Source organism: Sabethes cyaneus, chromosome 2 (assembly GCF_943734655.1).
Source record: "Sabethes cyaneus chromosome 2, idSabCyanKW18_F2, whole genome shotgun sequence".
NCBI lineage: Eukaryota > Metazoa > Arthropoda > Insecta > Diptera > Culicidae > Sabethes > Sabethes cyaneus.
In genome coordinates, this window is record NC_071354.1 from 147,231,280 (window position 1) to 147,253,137 (window position 21,858).

The following is a 21,858-nucleotide window of genomic DNA, read 5'->3' on the forward strand; positions in this document are numbered from 1 at the left end:
AGGTCGTCTGCGAAGGTTAGAAGTTGGCTAATTATCTGAAGATTGTCCCTCTCGTATCAATGCCCGTTCGCCGGATCACAGCCAGTGAAGTTAAATTACATACAGGACAGCTCATCCTTGAGCTACAACCCTCTGCACGATTCGAAGGGATACAAGAGTGCCTTCAAAATGGCGCGTGGCGCAACGCTCGCACGCTGTAGCATTGATCAACCGCACCAGTTTGTCTGGAAATCTATGTTTGTGCATTATCTTTCATAGCTGTTTGCGTTCGGCTGTATCGTATGCTGCCTTGAAATACCCGAAAATATAATGCGTTGGTACTCTCTATTCTCAACATTTCTGGAGGATAAGGCGGAGTGGAAAAATTCGTTAATAAAGCTCACTCACTACTGCCTTATGAAATCTCTTGCTGTTGGGGATAGGCGACGTAACAAAATGTTGGAGAGCACCTTATAGGCGGCGTTGAGCAGCGTTATGCCGCGGTAATTACTAATTACTGTAATCGAACCGATTGCTCTTTTTTGCAGATGGAAGTGTCTTTCGCCGTGTCACTTTTGTACAACAAAATATGAAGTCTTTTTGTTACAAATTATTCATTTCTCGATTATTCTATACTATAATTGGAGCTTTTAACATGAAAGCGATATAAAAATCGCTATTCACGCGTTTGCACAGAAAACAACGCATGTTTCGCGTAAATAACGTCTCCACCAGGGTGTACAAGTTAGAAAGTACTGAAACAGCGTATGTTGCTGCTTCGTCGTAATTGCCCATTTCCGTCCTATCCAACACAAATTATTAAAAATATCAGCGATTTTCATGACACAAAATGCAAAATTAACTTTTCCCTAATATTTTAGTTTGTTGACTATCATGCGCGATCAATCAAAGTGAGCTGAGTCTGAGAATGCTATTTGAATGCTTTTTTCATTAAGAATTCCTAGCAGCAAAATTTCCTACGTTATTTCGTGCGACGAAGAAGAAAATGTCGACTAATCGTCTCAATTTCCGTCATTCATAAAATGAAAGATATTAAGATATAAAGTCAGTTGCGTAATTTCAATAAAATGCTTAATAATCGCTTTTTAGTGAATTCAAAGGGCACGGATCGGAAGGTAAGTGTGTTTGAGTGAAATCAGCAGCAGAACTTTTGAAGTATTCTTTAAATCCACCTAAGAAATGATGAAAATTAGAGTGGCTTTCCTTACTACGACGGAAATTAGAAAAAAACCCCACGTTGTATATGGCTTAGTATTATACCTATAGACAGATTTCATTTAGTTTCATCAAATGCATTCTATTTAAAACAAACGAAATTACAAATGAAACTATACTCAAGGCTTAATTTAAGGAAAAATGATTTAGTCAATCATCCATTCTACTAATTTAAAATTTACAAAGGGGAGGACAAAATTGAAATCACATGATAACATTTTTCGACAACTGAAAACATGGTCAATAAGTTAGCGGATAAATGACAACCTTTTTGAATATCAATTTAAATGTGCATGTGACTATCGAATCACCGTGATTTGCCCAGGAATGACGCGAGTGAGCATGAGCAGTGAAAATACCTTGCATGCTCTGAATAGGGAAGCAAAAATAAAAACCACTCGAGTGAATTTAAGGTGGGAAACCACATTTACTGACTATCTTTAATATAAAAATAATAAAAACGTGCTAAATCTAGGATGACACACACTCACAAATCACACTAAAGATAATGTTTTAGCTTAGAATAACTACGTGCATATCCACCCGCATCTTTCCGTCCATTCTGAAGTCCATTTTCTTGAAGGTCATCTTTTTCTATCCGTTTAACATCAGCTTCAAATCCGTTCTTATCATCGGATTTATACTTGACAATCCTTCGCGAGCCGTCCGGTTCAATCAGTGAGTATTCTCCCTTGACCAGATCGCCATCACGAATCTCCCATTGATTCTTCTGATCACCGGTGTGATAGTCTTTAACACTATATTCGAACTGATACTTTGGATATTTATCGTAATCGGACCCATCGTCCTCATTTTGATTATTTTCTTCCGCACTACCACTTGCATTTTCCTCTCCTTGAGAAGCATTTTCCTGCTGGCGATCTCCATTGTCTTCTTGTTGATCACCAGCCTGATTTTCTTCATTTTGGGAATTTTCTGCTTCATTGTTTTCCGCAGATTGCTCCGCTCCTCCTATCGCTTCATCGTCACCTGTCACTACAATTGCCTCCGCTATTCCGTTTTGATCAATACTGTTGACTTGGTTGTCCTGCTCACCGCCGGCTCTGCCACTATCACCATTATTATTATTTTTTGGTATAATATGTTTCACTTTTGTATAATAACTGCTTTGTTTGTAGGCTAAAATGCTTCCGAGAAGCAAGAAAAATACTAGCCATAGCTTTAGCATTGCTGTTTTCAGTTCTGGTTCTGGTTTTGGTTAACAACCAACTTTCTCGTTTGAGTTGCAGTTCAAAACTGATTTATTTTCACCAGCTAGTTACTTTATTTATAGGTATATTGAATGCAGCGTTTAATGTTATATTGAAAATAATTCACATTTCTCGCCCGCAATGCAACTAATCGAAAAGAAAGAATCACGCATGATTTGCCCTGTTCCCCACAATTGGCTGCCCGCAATTGGCCACGAGCCAGTGCGTAAGTTCTGTCGGCAGTTTTTGGCGTGAAGAAAGCCAGACGCCGGGCGGCAAATCTCTCGGCAGTTGGCTTCGAAATGGACTTACCAACCGAAACCCACCTGAATGAAGCCCAAAAAGCCGTCGGCACGATCAGCATGTCAATCCGAGTTGTTCGATAAATTTTTATGTGCAGATGTATACAGTTGTTAACACCATGTTAACAGTGTTATCGTAACTGAAGCGGAACAACCGAGCCTACGTGCTGGAATCGACCCTAGCCAAGTTTACCGGTGCGGTCGGTGGCTGCAAATGCGATATGTGGATAAGACGTCAATCTCATTGACTTACAGGGCGAACAATATTAATATTGCGCAGGCTTGAGCCCGCAAAAACACAACTTGAACAACAGATCGATTTATCGAAATTTGTAATCTGTTCCCTTTTTAAGTGGTTTTAACCAGTTAACCGTTTAACACTTCAATCTGTTATCTGTTTTCTAGATGATTGATTGTTAAAAGTAAAAAAAACACATACTAGTTCGATATTGTGTTATCGACATTTATAAGATAGCTTGAAATGTTCACTTTATTCATAAAACAACTAAACATATGTAGTAGTAATTGTGGATATTTCCGAAAACATCCCTGTTTTTCAATTTTTTTATCTCTCTTTTTGGAATGAATCACTCATTGATTTTCTTCTATACTTCCTTCTATAACTCTAAGCTCTACAACATAGGTTAGCAAAATTTCTGTTTTATTCATGTATTTATTTAATTGTAAGTATAAACGTCGTGAATTGTTTGTTACGCGGAATACTTTAGTCTTTCAGTTATCCAGCAGGCTTAAATTCCATAAACGGGTTGGAACAAAACGTATCCACAGAAAATGTGATTTAAAAATGCAACTCGGTCGGAGATTTTTTTCATTCTTTTTATCTAAAGAAAATTTCAACCAAAAGCAAAAAGAATTTCACATGATACCTAATGTATAAAATAACAATCCAACCCGTTAGGTTTGTTTGAACGACTCGAAACCAATGATATCATCCTCCCGAAACCAGTTTTTCATCCTCTTTGAATTGACTTTTGGTTGACTTTTCATTTGGCGTGTGCTACATTGAATTGAGTTTGCCAATCGACCCACGCGAGGGTCCGATGATAATTTGGTTATTTTTTGACTATCAAATTTTTGCATTGCATTGTGAGCAGTGCACAAAACAGCAGTATCAGTTCATTCTCTGTCGTTTTCATTAAAATAGGAGCCTGTCTTGTTAGCAATCGACTGCACAGCTTGAAGAGTTCACTGGATGGTACCTAACATAATTAATCATTTGCACTGACGTAAATAATTGACATGTTGGGACATACTCCTGCAAGGTTGAGTTTCGAATTTGTCGGAGACTTATCTGCTAATTGACATTTTGAAGTATGTTTTAGAGAGTTGCGAGAGTTTATGCTGCTTGCGTAGGCAACACGTAGTTGTATTTGTACCAAATCATTGAAAAAGATGAATCTTTTTCTCTGAGTTTTAACAAAACTTTCTAGCATGGTAAGTTTCCTGGAATTGTCCCGAAATATTCCCTGAGTGGACTGTGCTTTTTTTTAAATTTGTTCTATTTCAATATTTCCATCCATGGGTTTAGAGTAGAAACTGGAAAGGCTTGGGTTTGCCTGTGGACCTTTCGAACACCAAATGATTGAAGGATCTCCCTCTAGGTCGTTATCTAAAACCAATTTTGACCATCTCGTTTTCTCAAATATTGTGTTTAGTTCCAAATCAAATCCTGATCATTTTTGGATTGAAAACATTTTGGGCGAGCCTTGGATAGATGGTAGAGTTGGGTAAATTGTGCATTGCATTTTTCTATTTTTAGTGTTCTTTGGGAAGCCTGTGTTAACAGCCAGTTCGTTCTTTGCTTTTATTGCCTGTTTACGTTATATCTTCCACAATTTACAGATTTATTTTAATGAGATGCTCTAGCAAATCATTCGTTTTTGTCACAAGGTTTAGCGTTTATGATAATACAATGAATGCTTACAGAATCATTTAATTCTGGTAAAATGGAGTAAACTCCAAAATTCCCACGATCGCAAAAAGGAAGAGTTTAAAATCTATGCCTATGAATCTTACAGTTGGTTTCGAGGTACAATGCTGGTCTAAGAAGACAGTCGTGGTATGTTCGCATCTCGGCTGGGAGAGGCTGTTAGAGTCAATTGACCATATGCATAAAAGAGTTTGCTTCACTTCTTCCGTAAGGATTACACGGGAAAAGCAAAGCAAACTGTTTTATTAATTTGGCCCAATAGGATCGTAGCACTAGCTACGCAATTGTCCTTCACTCTAATAACTGACTGCGAAGTGTGTTGAACATAAACAGATAGTCAAGTTTCGAAAACGGAATGTAGCATCTAGGCTTTGCTTTGCTATGAGCTTTAAAGTACCCTACAACAACCCTTGATTTCGTCATACAATATGATATACCTTCCCCAATATGAAATTATCCGTACAAAAATGTATGTGTAGGGGAGTGTCGTCGTGGTTGGGCCACGTTTTGGAATTCGCCCATTACTTTCGTTTTAAAAAGAATTTTGGAAATCTTAATACATCGTTGCAAAGGTCTAACAATAAGGTATATTTGCGGAAAGTTTTGAACTGATTGCTTGAAAAATAAAAAAGTTATAGGCATTTACATGAAGACAAAAAATGTTGTCATAGTCGGGCCATGTTGTACAGGTTGGGTCACCGCAGAAAATCTAAGACATACGTATTGAAATTCTATTTAGAGGCATGAAAAGAATGAATTCCATGAACAGCGGCTCATATAGGTACAAATACCCTATTTTTAATTGCGTTTTTGCGAAATTTTGGCGATCTTGTAAAATCAATATTGCTACGATCGCCTTTTTCGAAGTGTACAACTACAATGAAAAAAACAACATCAATCTAGGTTTTTATCGTATTAATTTTGCTTTATTTCATCACACTTTACGTGACTGATATTCTCTAGCGATTATTGCGCTTCTGCGCTTAAAATTATGGTGGCCCAACCATGACTACTCAAGTGGCCCGACCTTTACAAATAGCGCTTTTCTAGTATTTCACCTTAGCCTTCCCAAACACCTTACTGGAGGGGATTTTCCTATAGTCTTCGTATGCAGCACATCACGCTTTATACATTTTCAAAATTTTTCTCGATAATTGCATTTCATGAATCATTTCTTGAAGAAAAGTTCATTGCGCCTGGAAAACTTTTTTTGTAAGATTTAGTCACTGAATTCAGTAGGGGTGTTTTGAATACACGATTGAAACTCACAATATTGTGAAAAGTTAGCTATCACAGTAAGAAGTTTTACAATGGTTGTATCATAGATATCATGAGCTACTAAAACTTTAACATCGTGATGGCCCGACCATAACAGTGGCCCGACGATAACGACAATACCCTACTATGTACAATATTGTTAGAAGATCTGCCGATGAAAGATCGATTTTAGAATGTACGACTGTGTGCTTGCGCAGGAACTATAGACATTCAAATATATGCATCATGTCAGACAGCCAAGCAGCTCTAAACGCTCTAAAGTCGGCGACATGCACATCAAAACTTGTCTGGGAATGTATTCAATTACTCCAAAAATTGTCTTGTCGTAATCAAGTCAACCTGTATTGGGTCCCAGGGCACTGTGGAATCGATGGAAATGAAAGAGCTGATGCGCTTGCAAGACTCGGATCATCTCATCAATTTGTAGGACCTGAGCCCTTCTGTGGTTTATCTGCCTCTGCTTTAAAAATGGAGCTAAAAGCATGGGAATGTGCGAAAGTGGAATCAAATTGGAATAACACTTTCATTGCTAGGCAGTCGAAACGGTTTATCTCTCCAAACGTTTCAATGACTCGCAAAATCCTGGAGCTTTCGAAGAAAGATCTTAGCATTTATACTGGTCTTATAACAGGACATTGTCCGAGCCGATATCATCTGAAGCTAATGGGAAAACTTCAAGATGATATATGTCGCTTCTGTGGCATAGAAAAAGAAGACTCGGAACACCTGTTATGCCGATGTCCGACAATTCTCAATAAAAGATTAAGGTTCTTTGAAAGAGGGCTGTTAGAACCCTCTGATATTTGGAGAACAACTCCCAGCGCAGTAGTGCACTTCATCCGAAGTGCATCACCGGGCTGGACAAATGCTATTAGTCAAACAATGACGATCACTTCTGATAGTGGTACGTCATCTTGACAACATAGCTATAATAAAACGGGGGATATATCACAATAGATCAAACAAATGGTCGCAGTGATAAAAATACCCAACATGGAAAAAAAAAGATCGATTTTTATGTTGCTTTATTAAAGACGTTATAAAAGATAGATTGGTAACTGTAGAAAACCAAAGAGAAAACGAGAGAACTTGCTTTGACAGCACTAAATGACTAACTAACTTGCAATCAGGAATCAGGCTTAGCACGCTCTTTTTACTTCGATTTTGCTCTTTTGACTCTTCAAATAAAACAATATTTTATACCTAACTAAACAATTTAACATTTTTTGTCGTCCAGTGTTTGTTGCTGACGACGCTGTTTTAGAATTCTGAATTGAAAGACTGGCCGTGTTACTCAAAAACTCGCATCATTAAATCAACGACACTCACTGATTACGTGAGACGCGTGTCGCTGGTTTAATGATGACAAGTTCTCGCGAGCTACTGAGTTGCCATTGTCAGTATCTCAATTCAGAACTTTAACTGTTACCATATTTTGCTCGTCATGATGTTCGAGTTTCCACTTCTGTTCTGTGGTTTCGGTGTGTAGCTGTCACGAGATTGGTTCTTTCAGAACTTGCGCATGCAGGTTGGAATACACTTTTCGCCTTGATTTTGCTCTTTTGATTACTGCACCTCTGTCAAGCAGAATTTGAAAAAGTGGTGTATGAAACATTTGTAGAGCTAGTAATTATCTATAATATTGCGGAAGTAAGTAAAGTTTCATCTTCAGTATTTACGGCGTTGTAGGGCTGCAATGTCATTGGTAGCAAAAAGAGCGCTCTTTTTGCTACCAAGAGGGTAGGAGTCTTATAGCGCCATAAATACAAAAGGCATAGTAATGCTTACTTCAGCAATATTGTGGATAATAACTAATTCTACTAACGCCCCATACATCACTTCTTCAAATTTTGCTTGGCTGAGATGCAGTAATCAAAAGAGAAAATCGAAACGAAAAGTGTATGCCAAGCCTGTGCGCATGTCATCCGCTTGAAATAGTTGTTTTAGTTCTTCATGATCTCTGTTGACCCCTTGTTGGAATGCCGTGTAAACAACCATTAACAGCGTAGCGGAGAACGTCGTAAGGGCTAAGTATAATGCTGCGTCAACGCGTCCGTCAGCGTCATTTTGACAGTTTTTCCATGGGTTTACTGTCAAATTGACGCTGACGGATGCGTTGGCCCTACATTCTGTTTCTGTTTGGGGATCTTGTGGCACCGAATCGACATGAATAATGTTTTGACGAGAAGTGCACCAGATATTGGATGATAAAAACGGACCGCGGGTGCAAATACTGTATAGAGCCGCCCGATAGGAGCGATACAAACAGAAGCGCAGACAGCAAACCCGTGCATCAATTGATTGACAAGATTTGGGATACGGAACGACTACCGGAGGAGAGGAAAGACGCAGTTATCTGCCCTATCTACAAGAAAGGTGATAAGCTGGATTGTGAGAACTACCGAGCAATCACTATCCTGAATGCCGCCTACAAAGTGCTGTCCCAAGTCATCTTTCATCGACTATCGCCAATAGCCAATAGATTTGTGGGAAGTTATCAGGCCGGCTTCATGGAGGGTCGGTCTACAACGGACCAAAACTTCACCCTGCGGCAGATCCTCCAGAAGTGCCGCGAATTCCGAGTCCCCACGCACTACCTGTTCATCGATTTCAAAGCCGCATATGATAACGTAAACCGACAAGAACTATGGAAAATTTTGGACGAAAACGGCTTTCCAGCTAAGCTTACTAGACTTGGCTACGATGGGTGGGATCCAATGTAGTGTGAAAATCTCGGGTAGATTGTCGGACTCATTCGAATCTCGCAGGGGACTTCGACAAGGAGATGGTCTTTCCTGCCTGCTATTTAACATTGCGCTTGAAGGTGTTATAAGACGAAAGGCGATCGAAATGCGGGACGCGATTTTCAATAAATCCAGTCAATTTATCTGCTTTGCTGACGACGTGGATGCTGTCGGCAGAACATTTGAGGCTGTGGACGATCAGTACAGCAGACTAAAACGCGAAGCAGAGAAGACTGGATTGAAGATCCAGGTTCTGACGTCGATAATGTCTGAAAAGTGCCGACCATCTATCAGAACGTGGTCGATTTGTGATTGGTGGTTGGGCTGTGTGGTTGGGTGATCTCCAGGTGTACCGAAGGTAGAGGTTATGCTGAAAGAAGGTACTACGTATGGCCATGTTCTTGGAGGCGGCGAAGTCGACAAATCTTAGGCCGTTTTCGTTCGTTTGCGGGTAAGCGCTGAACCGTCCAGTCACCGGTTTAAATTTCTCCTCCTGTCCAACCTGAGTTTTACAGTCCCCAATGATAATCCCAAAAACATCATGCCTTGGGCAGCGGTCATATTCACGTTCCAACTGCGCGTAGAAGTCGTCTTTGTCATCATCGGTACTTCCGAGGCCCTCACCTCGGTGCACGTTAATTATGCTAATATTAAAGAATCGGCCCTTGATTCTTATTCTGCACATTCGGGGGTTGATTGGCTACCACCCGATCACCCGCTTCTGTATCTCACCCATCACTATAAAAGCTGTACCCAGCTCGTGTGTATTGCCGTAGCTCTGTTAGATGGTATGACCACCTCTCTACGTACGTACTATCGTTCCTTTCCAGCATACCTCCTGCAGCGCTACGATGTCGAACCTGCGGCTCTTCACTTCTTTAGAAAGCACGTGGGTATTTCCGAGGAAATTTAGAGACCGACAGTTCCATGTTCCTAATTTCCAATCGTTAGTCCGTTTTCGTCGTCTGGGTCTTTGCCGATTGTTCCGATTAGAGTTATTATTATTACTTACGGAGTTCATTGCTTTGATTTTTTAGTGGTTTAAGCTTGCAAAGCCCACAACCAGCCCCACAGTATCGCCTGAGGGCCAACGTAGCTCGAACGAGCCCTCCTCCCCTGTCAGCATACAACCTTGGTTTCCACCAGGGTTGGTTACCCGAACTCCACCGAGGTTGCTCATATCCCGGTTGGTACCGCGAGGAGGTAGGAGTAGGAGTTGCTGGGTAAGAGGCTGTGGACCACTGTGGGGTCTTTTTTATGCCCAGTGCACAAGGCACCGTTGGTACGCATTACCCAGCCGTTTACAAGCCAGGGATATTTATTTATGGTCGCTATAAACCAAATCGATTAGAATAATCTGACAGTAAAACTTTAACTTTGCTGCTCACGGGTGTATTTTCAAGGTGATGAAGCTGGCGAACTTATTTAGCTTTTACCAGAGCCAAAAGCAAAAAGCTTTATCCAATTATGGCGATGGCTGTCAAGCAGCGAAAGCTTAACAGGTTTTATTGCTGCTTTCAGCAGAGCGTGATACGACTACTTGAGCTTATAACCTGATTCTTATAGAGGTTATAAAAACATTCTGTGGCGTGAGCCACTTGGTCAGAAAGTAGTTTTATAGCGGTCATCAGAAAGTTCTGGTGGAGCTCATACACTCATAAAACTTAGAATTGTTACTTATCTACTTACTTAATCAGCTCCAGGCCGTAGTTTCCTCTGCTGTACGAAGACATCGTCTCCATTCCACTCGGTCCATGGCCGCAATTCGCCATCCAGGTAGTCTGCGTAGGGTCCGCAGGTTGTCTTCCACTTGATCGATCCATTTTGCTCGCTGCGCGCCCCGCCGTTTCGTTCCAGTCGGATCATTATTGAGAACATTTTTAACCGGGCTGTCGTCCGACATCCTCACGACGTGCCCAGCTCATCGCAGGCGACCGATTTTTTGCAGTGTGAGCGTTGGGTGGTTCCCTAAGCAGCTGATGCAATTCATGGTTCGTTCGCCTCCTCCACGTTCCGTCTTCCATCTGCACTCCGCTGTAGATGGTGCGCGACACTTTCCGTTCGAAAACACTAAGGGCGCGTTGGTCCTCCACGAGCATAGTCCATGCCTCATGACCGTAAACGACTACCGATCTAATCAGCGTCTTGTAGATTGTTAACTTCGTGCGGTGGTGAATTTTGTTCGATCGCAGCGTCCTACGGAGTCCAAAGCAGGAACGATTTCCTGCCATAATGCGTCTTTGTATTTCTCTGCTGGTGTCGTTGTCTGCGGTAATCAGTGAGCCCAGATACATGGACTCTTCTACCACCTCGATTTCATCACCGTCTAAATGAATCCGGGGAGGGAGGTCAGCATTCACTTCTCTAGAACCTCTTCCTTTCATGTATTTTGTTTTCGATACATTAATGACAAGTTCAATCCGTTTGGCTTCAGCTTTCAGTCCGATGTACGTTTCCGCCATATTCTCAAAGGTACGTCGTACGTGTAATGATGTCAACGTCATCAGCGAAACCAAGAAGCTGGACGGACTTCGTGAATATCGTGCCACTCGTGTCTATCCCCGCTCTTCTTATCACACCCTCCAAAGCGATGTTGAACAGCAAATATGAAAGCCCATCACCTTGCCGTATTCCTCTTCGAGATTCAAAGGGACTCGAGACTGCCTCTGATACTCGTACAACACGCATTACTCGATCCATCGTCGCCTTGACCAATCGCGTTAGAATTGTTACTTGGAATGCTAGAATTGCGACTCGCAGAGACTGTAAGAGTTCATAGGATCGTACCACTAGTCCAGTAATTGTCTTCTACGCTTACTGACCTGGACGCGAAATCTGCCGAATAAAATACAGAAGGTCTAGTTCCGAATGCGGAACCAAGGCTTTGCTTTGTTGCTTCTTAAGGACTCTTCAATTATCTAATTTGCACTCTTTCCCTTTAAGATCTTCCCCATCCTCGCACCACTTATATTTCATGTCTTTCCACTCCACGAAGGAAAGTCAGTTTTTGGAAAGACTATCGTTATAAAATTTTTGTATAAAGTGAAATAACGTGTATTCGTTACCAACTCATACATGAGTTTTTCTAAATGCCACCACATGAGTTTTAGATCAATCAATCAATAAAATCTGGTTTATTCTAGGCATGGAATTGCCCTATTTTTGATACTACTTGACAAATGGTGTCTTTGATGTTGATGATATGCAAAACAGCACAATTTGATGGTATTATCTATTTCTATGCTTGCTGATATGTGACATGTCACGTGCTTTGAATGATGACAGTGGAAATACTTATGGAATTCCAACTGTCTTGTTATCCAATCCGATTTTCTACGATCAGTTGTACGTACAATGTTTATAAAAAATACATTGATGGTCGGACAGAAATTGACGTCATGCAAGACGCCATGTAGTACGAGATAAACAAATAATCGTGAGTGTAGTCTCTACCTACAATGATAGACACCTCATGATGAAAAGATTTTACTTAAAAAAGTGGCTTGGTGGTTTGTTGTGCGAAATGCTTAAAATAACGTACCTACTATGGAGTTGATCATACCTACTTCAGCATTGATGGAGAGAAAAAATTTCGACTTGATGAAGAATCGAATTTGGAATTCCGTTGTGCGTTGCATTCAGACCCATTAATGACATAGGATTATATGGTACCGTTTAACTTGGGAATCGAAAATATAAAAATTAACTTCCAAAATGAATGAGGTTGAAGATGAGGATGAGCGAAAAAATCCGGTTATGATGGATTATGACTTGGGATCAATTAATCTGCTGTGTCTTAGTAAAGGCTATCGTAAATCGCAAAATTTATTGTTTCACATTATTAACATGCTTTATCGTGGCTCTAATTGACTATTATGTGCACTGCCATTCACACGCGCAGCAAGATATCCGCCCGAGATGTAATCAATCAAGAAACGTTGAGTTCTCGCATGATAGCTTTTCAATTTACTAATCAAAACCACTGCGATACGGGTTTATTATTTTTTGTGTTCATATCGTGTAGTACAAAACAATAACAATGACCTGCTTTATGAACACCCGCTGTTCTCGTTTAACACCATTATTGTCCAGAGCAATAATCAGCAGCGTTGGTAGAAAATATAAAAGCTTTGAATTTCCGCCGAAAAGATAAAGGCTTGAATTAGCAGCCATCTTTATGGCACTGGTTTTTGCTGGATCGATACCTATATCTTGCATAGTGTGTATTGAAAATAGCCCCCTAATCTTTCTTTCGAACTAAGGGCGATATCGATACTTAAAATAGAATAATGCTGTTTTTATTTAGTTTTAAATTATTATATTATATTCATATTATATTGTCAGTTTGTAGTTCAGGTCATTTGTAAACTATTGCGAAATACCCGAGCCTTTCGAGGCTCAAGAAAGATTTTTTATTTGTAAAACTTTCTTTTATTTTTTTCTAAAAGTAAGTGCTAATGAAAATCTCACTGTTATTTTTTGTTAAACAGCTTGCATAACAAATCAACTAACTCTACTATGTTGCACCGTGTGTATGTGTGTATTCACTAATTACCTAATCGTTTTCGTATCTTTTCAGAATGGCAGCATCATCTACGACACTAAATTGTTGACAAGGAACCAGTACTGCTTCATGCAAACGAATGATTCGGAGCCTGTGGTGCCTTTTGTCTGCTTCGAGCCGGAGGAGGATTTTAAGTACGCCCTGTACCCCATCGGTAAGAGTTGCGTTTGTTTGGTCGGTGATACGATACTGACTTTTTACGACCCGGACGGACAAAGCGCGTTTACGCGCCATTGGAATGTTTGTTGACCTTTCGTAGAGTCAACGGATCGACCGAATGACTAGCGTCGCCCTTTAGCTGGGTGTATGCGTTGTGATCAAAATAGGTTCAATACCATTTTTTCGTGGCACATTTGTATAAGTCTTTGTATGTTTAGTATTGTTGCAAATGAAATCGGATATTATTCGACTGTTTGTTATGTTGTTTTTGACTCTGAAATTGTCGTAGATTAAACGTTGCTTTGGAGGCGTTATGAAACGGGCCGGGAAACGTGTTTGCGTTGTCTGTTCTTCTATTGTTTGCGTTTATTACATGTCAACACTAAAGTTAGTACAGTATTACATTATCATCACTAAAATTAAACTGAAAATGGAGCAAACACCTAAGGCGTTTGTTTCGTATGTGTAATAGGTCATCGGTTTTGGATTCAATGTTTTTCTGTTGAAAAATTTTAATTTGGAAATTTCGATGACGTACAGATTAAGCAAATGAATGACGTTTTTGAAAATCACTTTATATTTTGCCAAAAAAAATTTAATTGTCACCCACGTGTCACCCACGCATTTGCACGACTTTATTTGTAGAAACGCTTTTCACAAGCCGACAGTCGTAAATTAGCTCTACTTTTCTCGTCAGATCGGTACTGGTATCGTATAAACTTTCGCATTTTATCGCATCACCAATCGTAAGCTATTAGTTGAAACTGGCCCCAATAGGATTTAAATTTAGAACGTCCCGGCCATCCGATATTATTATTTATTTACCCATCACACCGGTCACTTCGTTTGATGACATGTTTAAAACGTTGGCTATTTGGACCATTCATTTGTTGCAGGCGGAATGTTGATTTTATCAAAAGAGATGTGACATTTATTCGACACAGTGACGTTTCATTTTAATCGCGTTGAAAAATGGAAACAAAATAAGACTCAGCCCCTTAAACCATGTCTACGAGTCAGATTTGTCGAAACAAACCGAAAATTAATTTCAAATACCTGTAGGTATTTATCCAGGATTTATCTTTGGAAAAAATAAGCATGATTTTATATTAACAATGCTGATCGCTGTGACAATATCGCGTGCCATACGGTAGAAAAAACGGCATCGAAGGTAGAAAGCGGAGAGAAGTCGTTGTTTGAAGGACGATCCTACTGGTTGGAATTCACACGAACGTGAAAGCGTACGTCAAACGAGAAAATATTTCCATGAAGGAAAACCGTTAGGTGCAGTATTTATTGCATCAAAAGTGCAAAGTGAAAAGAAAAAACGATTTGGTATAATAAATGGAATGTTTCTAATGAGAAGAAAGGACCAGTCTTTAATATCGTAGAAACATCCAAGATTTGTAGAGAATCATGGAGAAACTTCACTATGATTTTCTTATGTCAAAGAATATGCATATCAAGTTTGATGATGAATCCTACAGGTGTTCCGGTGTATAGAAGGATTGATAAGGTGCAAACTGTAAGGACGCCAAAATCACGTACGAATTCGATTGATTCTTACAGATTCTAACTGATTTTGTCATTACGATACTAAACGTTTCCTAACATGCGATTCCTTCGAAACGAAGCGGTGTGACTTCTATGTATTCTCATGAAACTTAGTTTCAGGGCAGTAGATTTTGTAGGAATCTAACAGGCGATTACTTTGAAGATTCTTAACGAATCTATATGCTTTTGTGTTCGTCCAGGAAGAGTATGGCGAGGAAAATACCAGGAGATAAAAGTTTTACGGATGCGTTCATTTGGCATGAAGTTTATGTAATCAAACGTAATCAACGAAAGCCTGTAACTTCAGCAAGATTAATACATTTCTCTCTCGTTGTCTTCGTAAGGATAGTGCTGAGCTGGCTTCCCCACAGCATATTGTTCGCAGATTATTCCGCTCGAACACGACAAAGGCATGTATGGCCTTCGTGAGTAACGTCATAGCTTTAAATCCATAGAGAAGTACTGGTCTAAGAAGGGTTTTGTACATCGCACCCGAGCAGGAGCGAAGAGCAAAATAATATCAAAATGTGTTATGGAAATCGAATAACTCATATCAAAATTTGGTCTTGTTTTGGCTGACATAGTTGGTAAAATAACAAAAAATAATATCAAAATTTTGCTCCTTTAAAGCCAAGAGAATAACTGCTTGTGTTATTTGAATAACAAAGCAATAACATGACTGTATTCAGAGTATGGAATAACATATTTTAGTATTATTAAGGTAGCATATGGTAGCAGTAGCTTATGAGGTATTAAAAAATCATTTTATAAAATATTTATAATCCAAAATCTCTTTAATCAATAAAATCAAATTTTAAGAAATATATCGAATGCCATTTTAAGGTCATAATATGATATGATAACAAAATCAGTTATTAAACTCATCTTACAACCACTGTTTTAAATATCTACTCAATAACAAAATGAGTTATCATTGTATCTCCATATCCATTCAATATGTATGATAATAATAATAAATAAAATTTCAATAAATTTCAATAAATCAATAAAAATGTGGAAGGAAAGATCTGTCGGAAGGTGAAAATTTGGTCCTTAGTAGCGCGAGCTCCCATGAAGCCCGCTCGTTAAATTCCTTTGAAATCTTGTGCTGTCGGTGACTGCCGGGGGGTAAGGGCTAGTAGATATCCCCACATCAATCAGTTATATGAACTATTGTGGCGCGAGATTACAGATTTTGCTTTTATTAGCCACTTGTTTTATTAGTGACTTGTTTTATAACAATGAAAATGAGACCAACATGTGCTACTTGAGTAACACCATGAGGCATCGCTCAACAGAGTGATCGCGCAGACATTGGATCAATCTAGCTTACCGCCCTTTCTGTACATTGTGTACTCTTCTGCCATTTCTCCAGTGAACGCTTCTCTCTCCAAATCTTGGAAATTACCCTGTGCAGTGCTTTACCTAGCGTTTTATCATCGTACTTTGGGAGGTCGATTAAAAATTGGTCTGATTTCCTTCTGAACTTCCTGAAAACTGCTATCCTGGGAACATCTACACGTGCTTTTAGATCTGTCGTCTTCGTTCACTACTGCGTTGTAGTTGAAACACTCTTCATAATGTTGCTTCCCCTTCAACACTACGCCAACAACAAACTCGTTCATGAGAAAATTGCCCTCTAACTCCTGTCATGGCTGTATGCTACTGCAGCATTTTTGCTCTGGCTGCATTGCATTGTTCTCCTCCACTAACTGCTTGCGTTCGCTTCGATGGCATTGAACCTAGTCTGAAATTAAATAAAAAAGAAAACTTTCCAATTAAATTCTACTATGTATATTAATTTTAGACAGATACGTATGTCGCCTACGAGTTGTAGGCTTCATCAGTGTCTGTTTTCGAACTGTTTTCGACACTGAAGAAACCTGCAAGTTGTAGGCGAAATACGTATCTGTCAAGAATAAATAGTTGTTCTGCGTTTCCCAAATGGAAGTTTGTCAAAAAATTAGCTCGCAGCGAAATAGTATGTCCGCTGACCCATACCATTGTGTTGTCCAACAAAGTTTCTGCAGTGCTACTATTATGTTACGGAATTGGAGTTCGTCTTAGATTACCCTATCGCAACCCACGAAACAGAGTCTTTCCAAACGTAATCCTTATTTTTTCTCGGTTATTTGCAACCTTTCGTCTTTAACGAACGGGTTGTGGTATCGACCCCAATCGCTTGTTTCATCAGAGAGTCGTCGTGTACAGTATTATTAAGTGTTCCAAATTGGCACGAGGACGACGATCGAACGCCCCTATTGCAGCTATCCGGGGTGCTAATAATGAGCGTAATTCAGCCATTTGCCAGCTCTCCAATGACTTAAACATGAATTTATTCTCAGGGCCTTTATTACCCGTTGAAGATATTTGTTGCTAAAGTCAATTCAATAGTTATCGTACTGGTTAGAGAACCACAATAGAGACTCGTCAGATGGAGATGGATGGATCGATGGAGACTCGTGAGATGGATGTCCCCTGAAAACGATACTTAATGAAACGGTTCGCATCTCGTTAGCTCGACTACGTAGCCATGATTCTCTAGGTCTATCTCTTCTGCGCCGTCGCTGCGGATTCCATTCAAGTGACTGCTTGTAGAATGCGTTTACTGCGCACCTCAAGGTACACCCGATGGAGTTCCGAATTAGAGTTCCAAGGATTATTGATGGCTTCGAATTTATCTATTACAGGCAATGGTTGGCGAAGATTTCGCAGACCGCAAAGGCACTCCTGATCTTACATCTGCGTGTATCTGTATCAGTTCCACCGTTGCCAAGATACTGACCTTCTCACCTTGTTGTTCCCCCTTCCACTGTGAAATTGGAGTCATTGTTAGTGTTTACTCCCACCGGTTTGGGTTTACCGACGTTGAATATAAGACTTGTTGCCTTGCAGTTGTTGAAGAAATCATCAAGCTTGCTTTACATATTAAACCATCGCGACGACGCGTCGTTGGGAGAGCAAGAAAATGTCATCGACCTAGTCTACGGCAAATAATTGTTTCATTGGCAAAGCGTTCCAAGTATATTGTTTGCTATCAATGTGTCTCGTTTATAACGACGCTGAACAGTCACGGTCAGGGCTGTCATTCGCTCACACTATGCGCCCAATGTTCCAATATTATACCTTGTCGCACAGAGCGATTCGGCAACACACCTCTACAGCTAATATGCACACAGCGTACGAGCGAAAGCGGAGTGGGAGCGAACGACAGCACTCGGTGAAAATCGCCCAGTGAGTGATCATCCAAACAGCACATTCCGTGCGGAATTAACGCAAAAAAATTGTTTTGTATTTACAAATTTTCTGCCCTTTTAAAAGTGAAAATACACGCAGCACTGAACAACTAATATGGTCTATGTTAAGTTAGTACGGATCAGGCGACGCAACAGTAAAAATGTTTTGCCTTTCTACTATATAAATATATAGTATAAAGGTATAGAAATCACTAGGAAAACCGGAAATGGAAAGAAGGTCCTGCGGGCCGAATGTCATATACCATTCGACTCAGTTTTGAAAACTGAGCATTTTCTGTGTGTGTGTATGTATGTGTGTGTGTGTGTGTGTGTGTATGTGTGTGTGTGTGTGTATGTGACGCTTTTAATCTCACTCACTTTTCTCGGAGATGGCTGGACCGATTTTAATGTTCTTAGTGTCAAATGAAAGGTCTAGGTGTCCCATTGGTCGCTATTGAATTTCATACTGATCGGACTTTTAGTTCAAAAGTTATGTATAAAAATACGAAAAATATGGGACTTCATTATCTCATAGGTCCCTTAACCGATTTGAACAAAGTTGATTGCATATGAAAGAGGAGCCTTGCAAACCCTTAACTTCCAAATTTCATGATGATTGGACTTGTAGTTTGAAAGTTACATAAAGAAATGTGAAAAAATAGTATTTAAAACATATTTTTGTAACATATAAGCATTAATTCAATGAAAAACATCACACATTTTATTATTATTTGAAAATTACTGCTGAGATCTATCAAACAAAACCGAGTTATTGAAAATCGGACGGTTCATTCAAAAGTTATTTAAACTTTAACATTTAAGCACCGTATATTAAACCGTTAAAACGTGTGAAATCAAAACAAATGTTGATAGTATTCAATGTGTGTGATATATGAGTGTATGTATGTATGTGTGTATGTATGTATGTATGTATGTATGTATGTATGTATGTATGTGTGTATGTATGTATGTATGTATGTATGTATGTATGTATGTATGTATGTATGTATGTATGTATGTATGTATGTATGTATGTATGTATGTATGTATGTATGTATGTATGTATGTATGTATGTATGTATGTATGTATGTATGTATGTATGTATGTATGTATGTATGTATGTATGTATGTATGTATGTATGCATGTATGTATGTATGTATGTATGTATGTATGTATGTATGTATGTATGTGTGTGTGTATGTGGTGACAATTCGCAATTTTTAAATTTGCATTTAAATTCAAGAAAAGTAAGAAACATGTCAATTGTCTGAAGTTTTTGAAGCCTCTTAGTGGAATACGAACTTTGAAATTAAAGAAAAGAAAAAACTTTTACCGACTAAATTCCACTATTTAATATTTATTCGCGACAGATACGTATACGCTTTGAAATAAGACACTGATGAAGCCTGCACGTCGTAGGCGAACTACGTATCTGTTGCAAATAAATATTAAATAGTGGGATTTAATCGAAAAGTTTTTTCTTTTCTTTGATTTCAATTGTCATTTTGTTCACTTGCTGTTACACACAATAGTACAAGAAAAGCAAAAAGCGAAGAAAAGAAGTTAAATTAAGCATGTAGGTATAGTGGTATATAGGATTAAAAATACTAGTGAGTTGATTTGTCCAAATAAATTTATACAAATTTCAAACAAACTTTGCGCATTAATAGATGCTCTTTTCAATCCATAGATACTAGAGCTTAGAAATGTTATATGAAAAATAGGAAGTAAACGTTGCACGGTAGTAATTTTGTAAGATTTGTTTCCGTTAGTGACATTTTAAAGGACAGATGTCTTATGTCATGTATCATGTTTTATCATGTTTAAATAAATCAAAAATGACAAGCACTAGAAATCATATCGATCATATTTCCCATTCTCAAGCATGTTTGTGACGCAGCTTTTGCACTATTTTTCGACCTCATCTTGTTTTCCCAACCCTCTAACATTGTAAAAACGATGCGATCAAGCTAATGATTATCTTTGCATGAAAGTACATTCAAAAGAAGCTTAAGTTTTGATTTTCATGCAAAAATAATTATCTGAATGAGCGCCAGCTAAGAAAAAGTTCAATTTCTCTTTTTCATATCTAATGCATTTCTAATCTAATGCATATCTATTCAGTTATTTTTTCTAATTCAGATATATTGCAAAATTGAAGCGAAGCAAACTAATAGTAAAATTTTTAGATTAATCATTTTGTTGTCGATATCCTTTTTCTTCAAAACCGAAGTATAATAATAATTTTTCTGAACTCTTGTTTTTCAAAGATGCTAGCTTTTGAACGCATGGTATTAATATCAAAATATCAAAAAATCTGCTGTGAACACATATTTTATATAGTCAATTCAAAACAAGTTTCATATGTGGCTCTGAAGCCCGAAAGTTAACGCCGACCGATTATAAAACTAAATAAGGTGTTACAAGTATTTACGCACCCAAGGAAAGAAAATTTAATTATTCTACGCAATACGTTGGGAATTTTACTGGCAAATAAGGATTTTGAGGAATACGGAACGGATATTTAAAAATATAGTCAAGTTAATTATAAATAGATGTTCCTGAGAAATTAAATAATGATTATTGTGGCAGTAGAAAGGCTAGGTCACGCCGCTAGGTGGATTAATTCGGGTTTTTTTCAATCACACCACTTCAACTGACCCAGCGCAGGGTGTACAATCCAGCCGCGCAGAGTGCGGCTCTTGGTGTGGTAAAGCACGCAGCAAATTTATCACACTGCGTTTGCGACTGCCTTTTCTTGGTGCGCGTAAAACACGAAAGAGCGTGTTTAGCAAAAGAGACACTAAAGGGAATTTGTGGGCGAACACACACCGCATGGCGAGTGTTGTGTTGTTTAAGAATGTGTGTCTTTTGGTCTGCGCTGCGGTTTATGCCACCTCTGGTCACGGTGAAAGTATCTAGTATCTCTCTCCATTCCTTAACCCTTATATGGTCTAACAAGACGCCGCCATGCAACACTTTGTTGCCTTGATGATGTGGACTAGCGTATCAGGGACTCCTTTACGTCCAACTTACTTACTTGGCCTTACGTCTTATGACAAGGCCTGCATAACGTAATTCCTCCATCTAACTCGGTCCTGAGACTCCACCGAATCTTGCTTCTGCGCTCGCTGAGCTCCTCTTCGTCTAGCTTTTTCCCGGATTCGATGCGTAAACCATTTTTATAGGATAGTTGTCCGGCATTCTTTCAACATGTCCAGCCCACCGCATCTATCCAGCTTTCGGAATACCGAGCTCACCACAGAGACGCGCGGATTCGTGGTTCATTCTTCGTCTCCATACACCGTTCTCTTGCACACCGTCGAAGGTGGTTCTTAGCAACCACCAGTCGAAAATTCCGAGTGTTCGCAGGTGTTCTTCTTGCATTGTTCTCCCAGTTTACCTCGAGGTAAGACGTTGGTCGAATTAGCCAGTCGTCGTATGTTCGAATCTCGGCTGGGAGAGGCTGTTAGAGCCAATAGGATCGTAGCACTGACCCCGCACTATCCTGTATTCTAACAGCTGATTGCGAAGTCTGTCGAATAAAAACAGAAGGTCAAATATCGATAATGGAATTAGCACCCAGGCTTTGGTTTCTTGCAATGTTCATTCCCGTACAGAACAACCGGTCTAATTAGAGGG

General features: G+C 39.3%; 1 protein-coding gene across 5 annotated transcripts in view; it reads left to right on the forward strand.

Moving 5' to 3' along the window:
* LOC128738444 (G-protein coupled receptor Mth2-like) overlaps nt 1-21,858 on the forward strand; it is a 65,784-nt gene that overhangs the window by 28,186 nt on the left and 15,740 nt on the right. For all 5 annotated transcript variants that reach the window (XR_008412115.1, XR_008412116.1, XM_053833574.1 and 2 more), the window contains exon 3: nt 13,281-13,419. Coding sequence is in view for 3 of the 5 variants with exons in the window: in XM_053833574.1 (XP_053689549.1) it covers nt 13,281-13,419 (139 nt within the window). In the remaining 2 variants the exon portion in view is untranslated. The remainder of the gene's footprint in view (nt 1-13,280; nt 13,420-21,858) is intronic.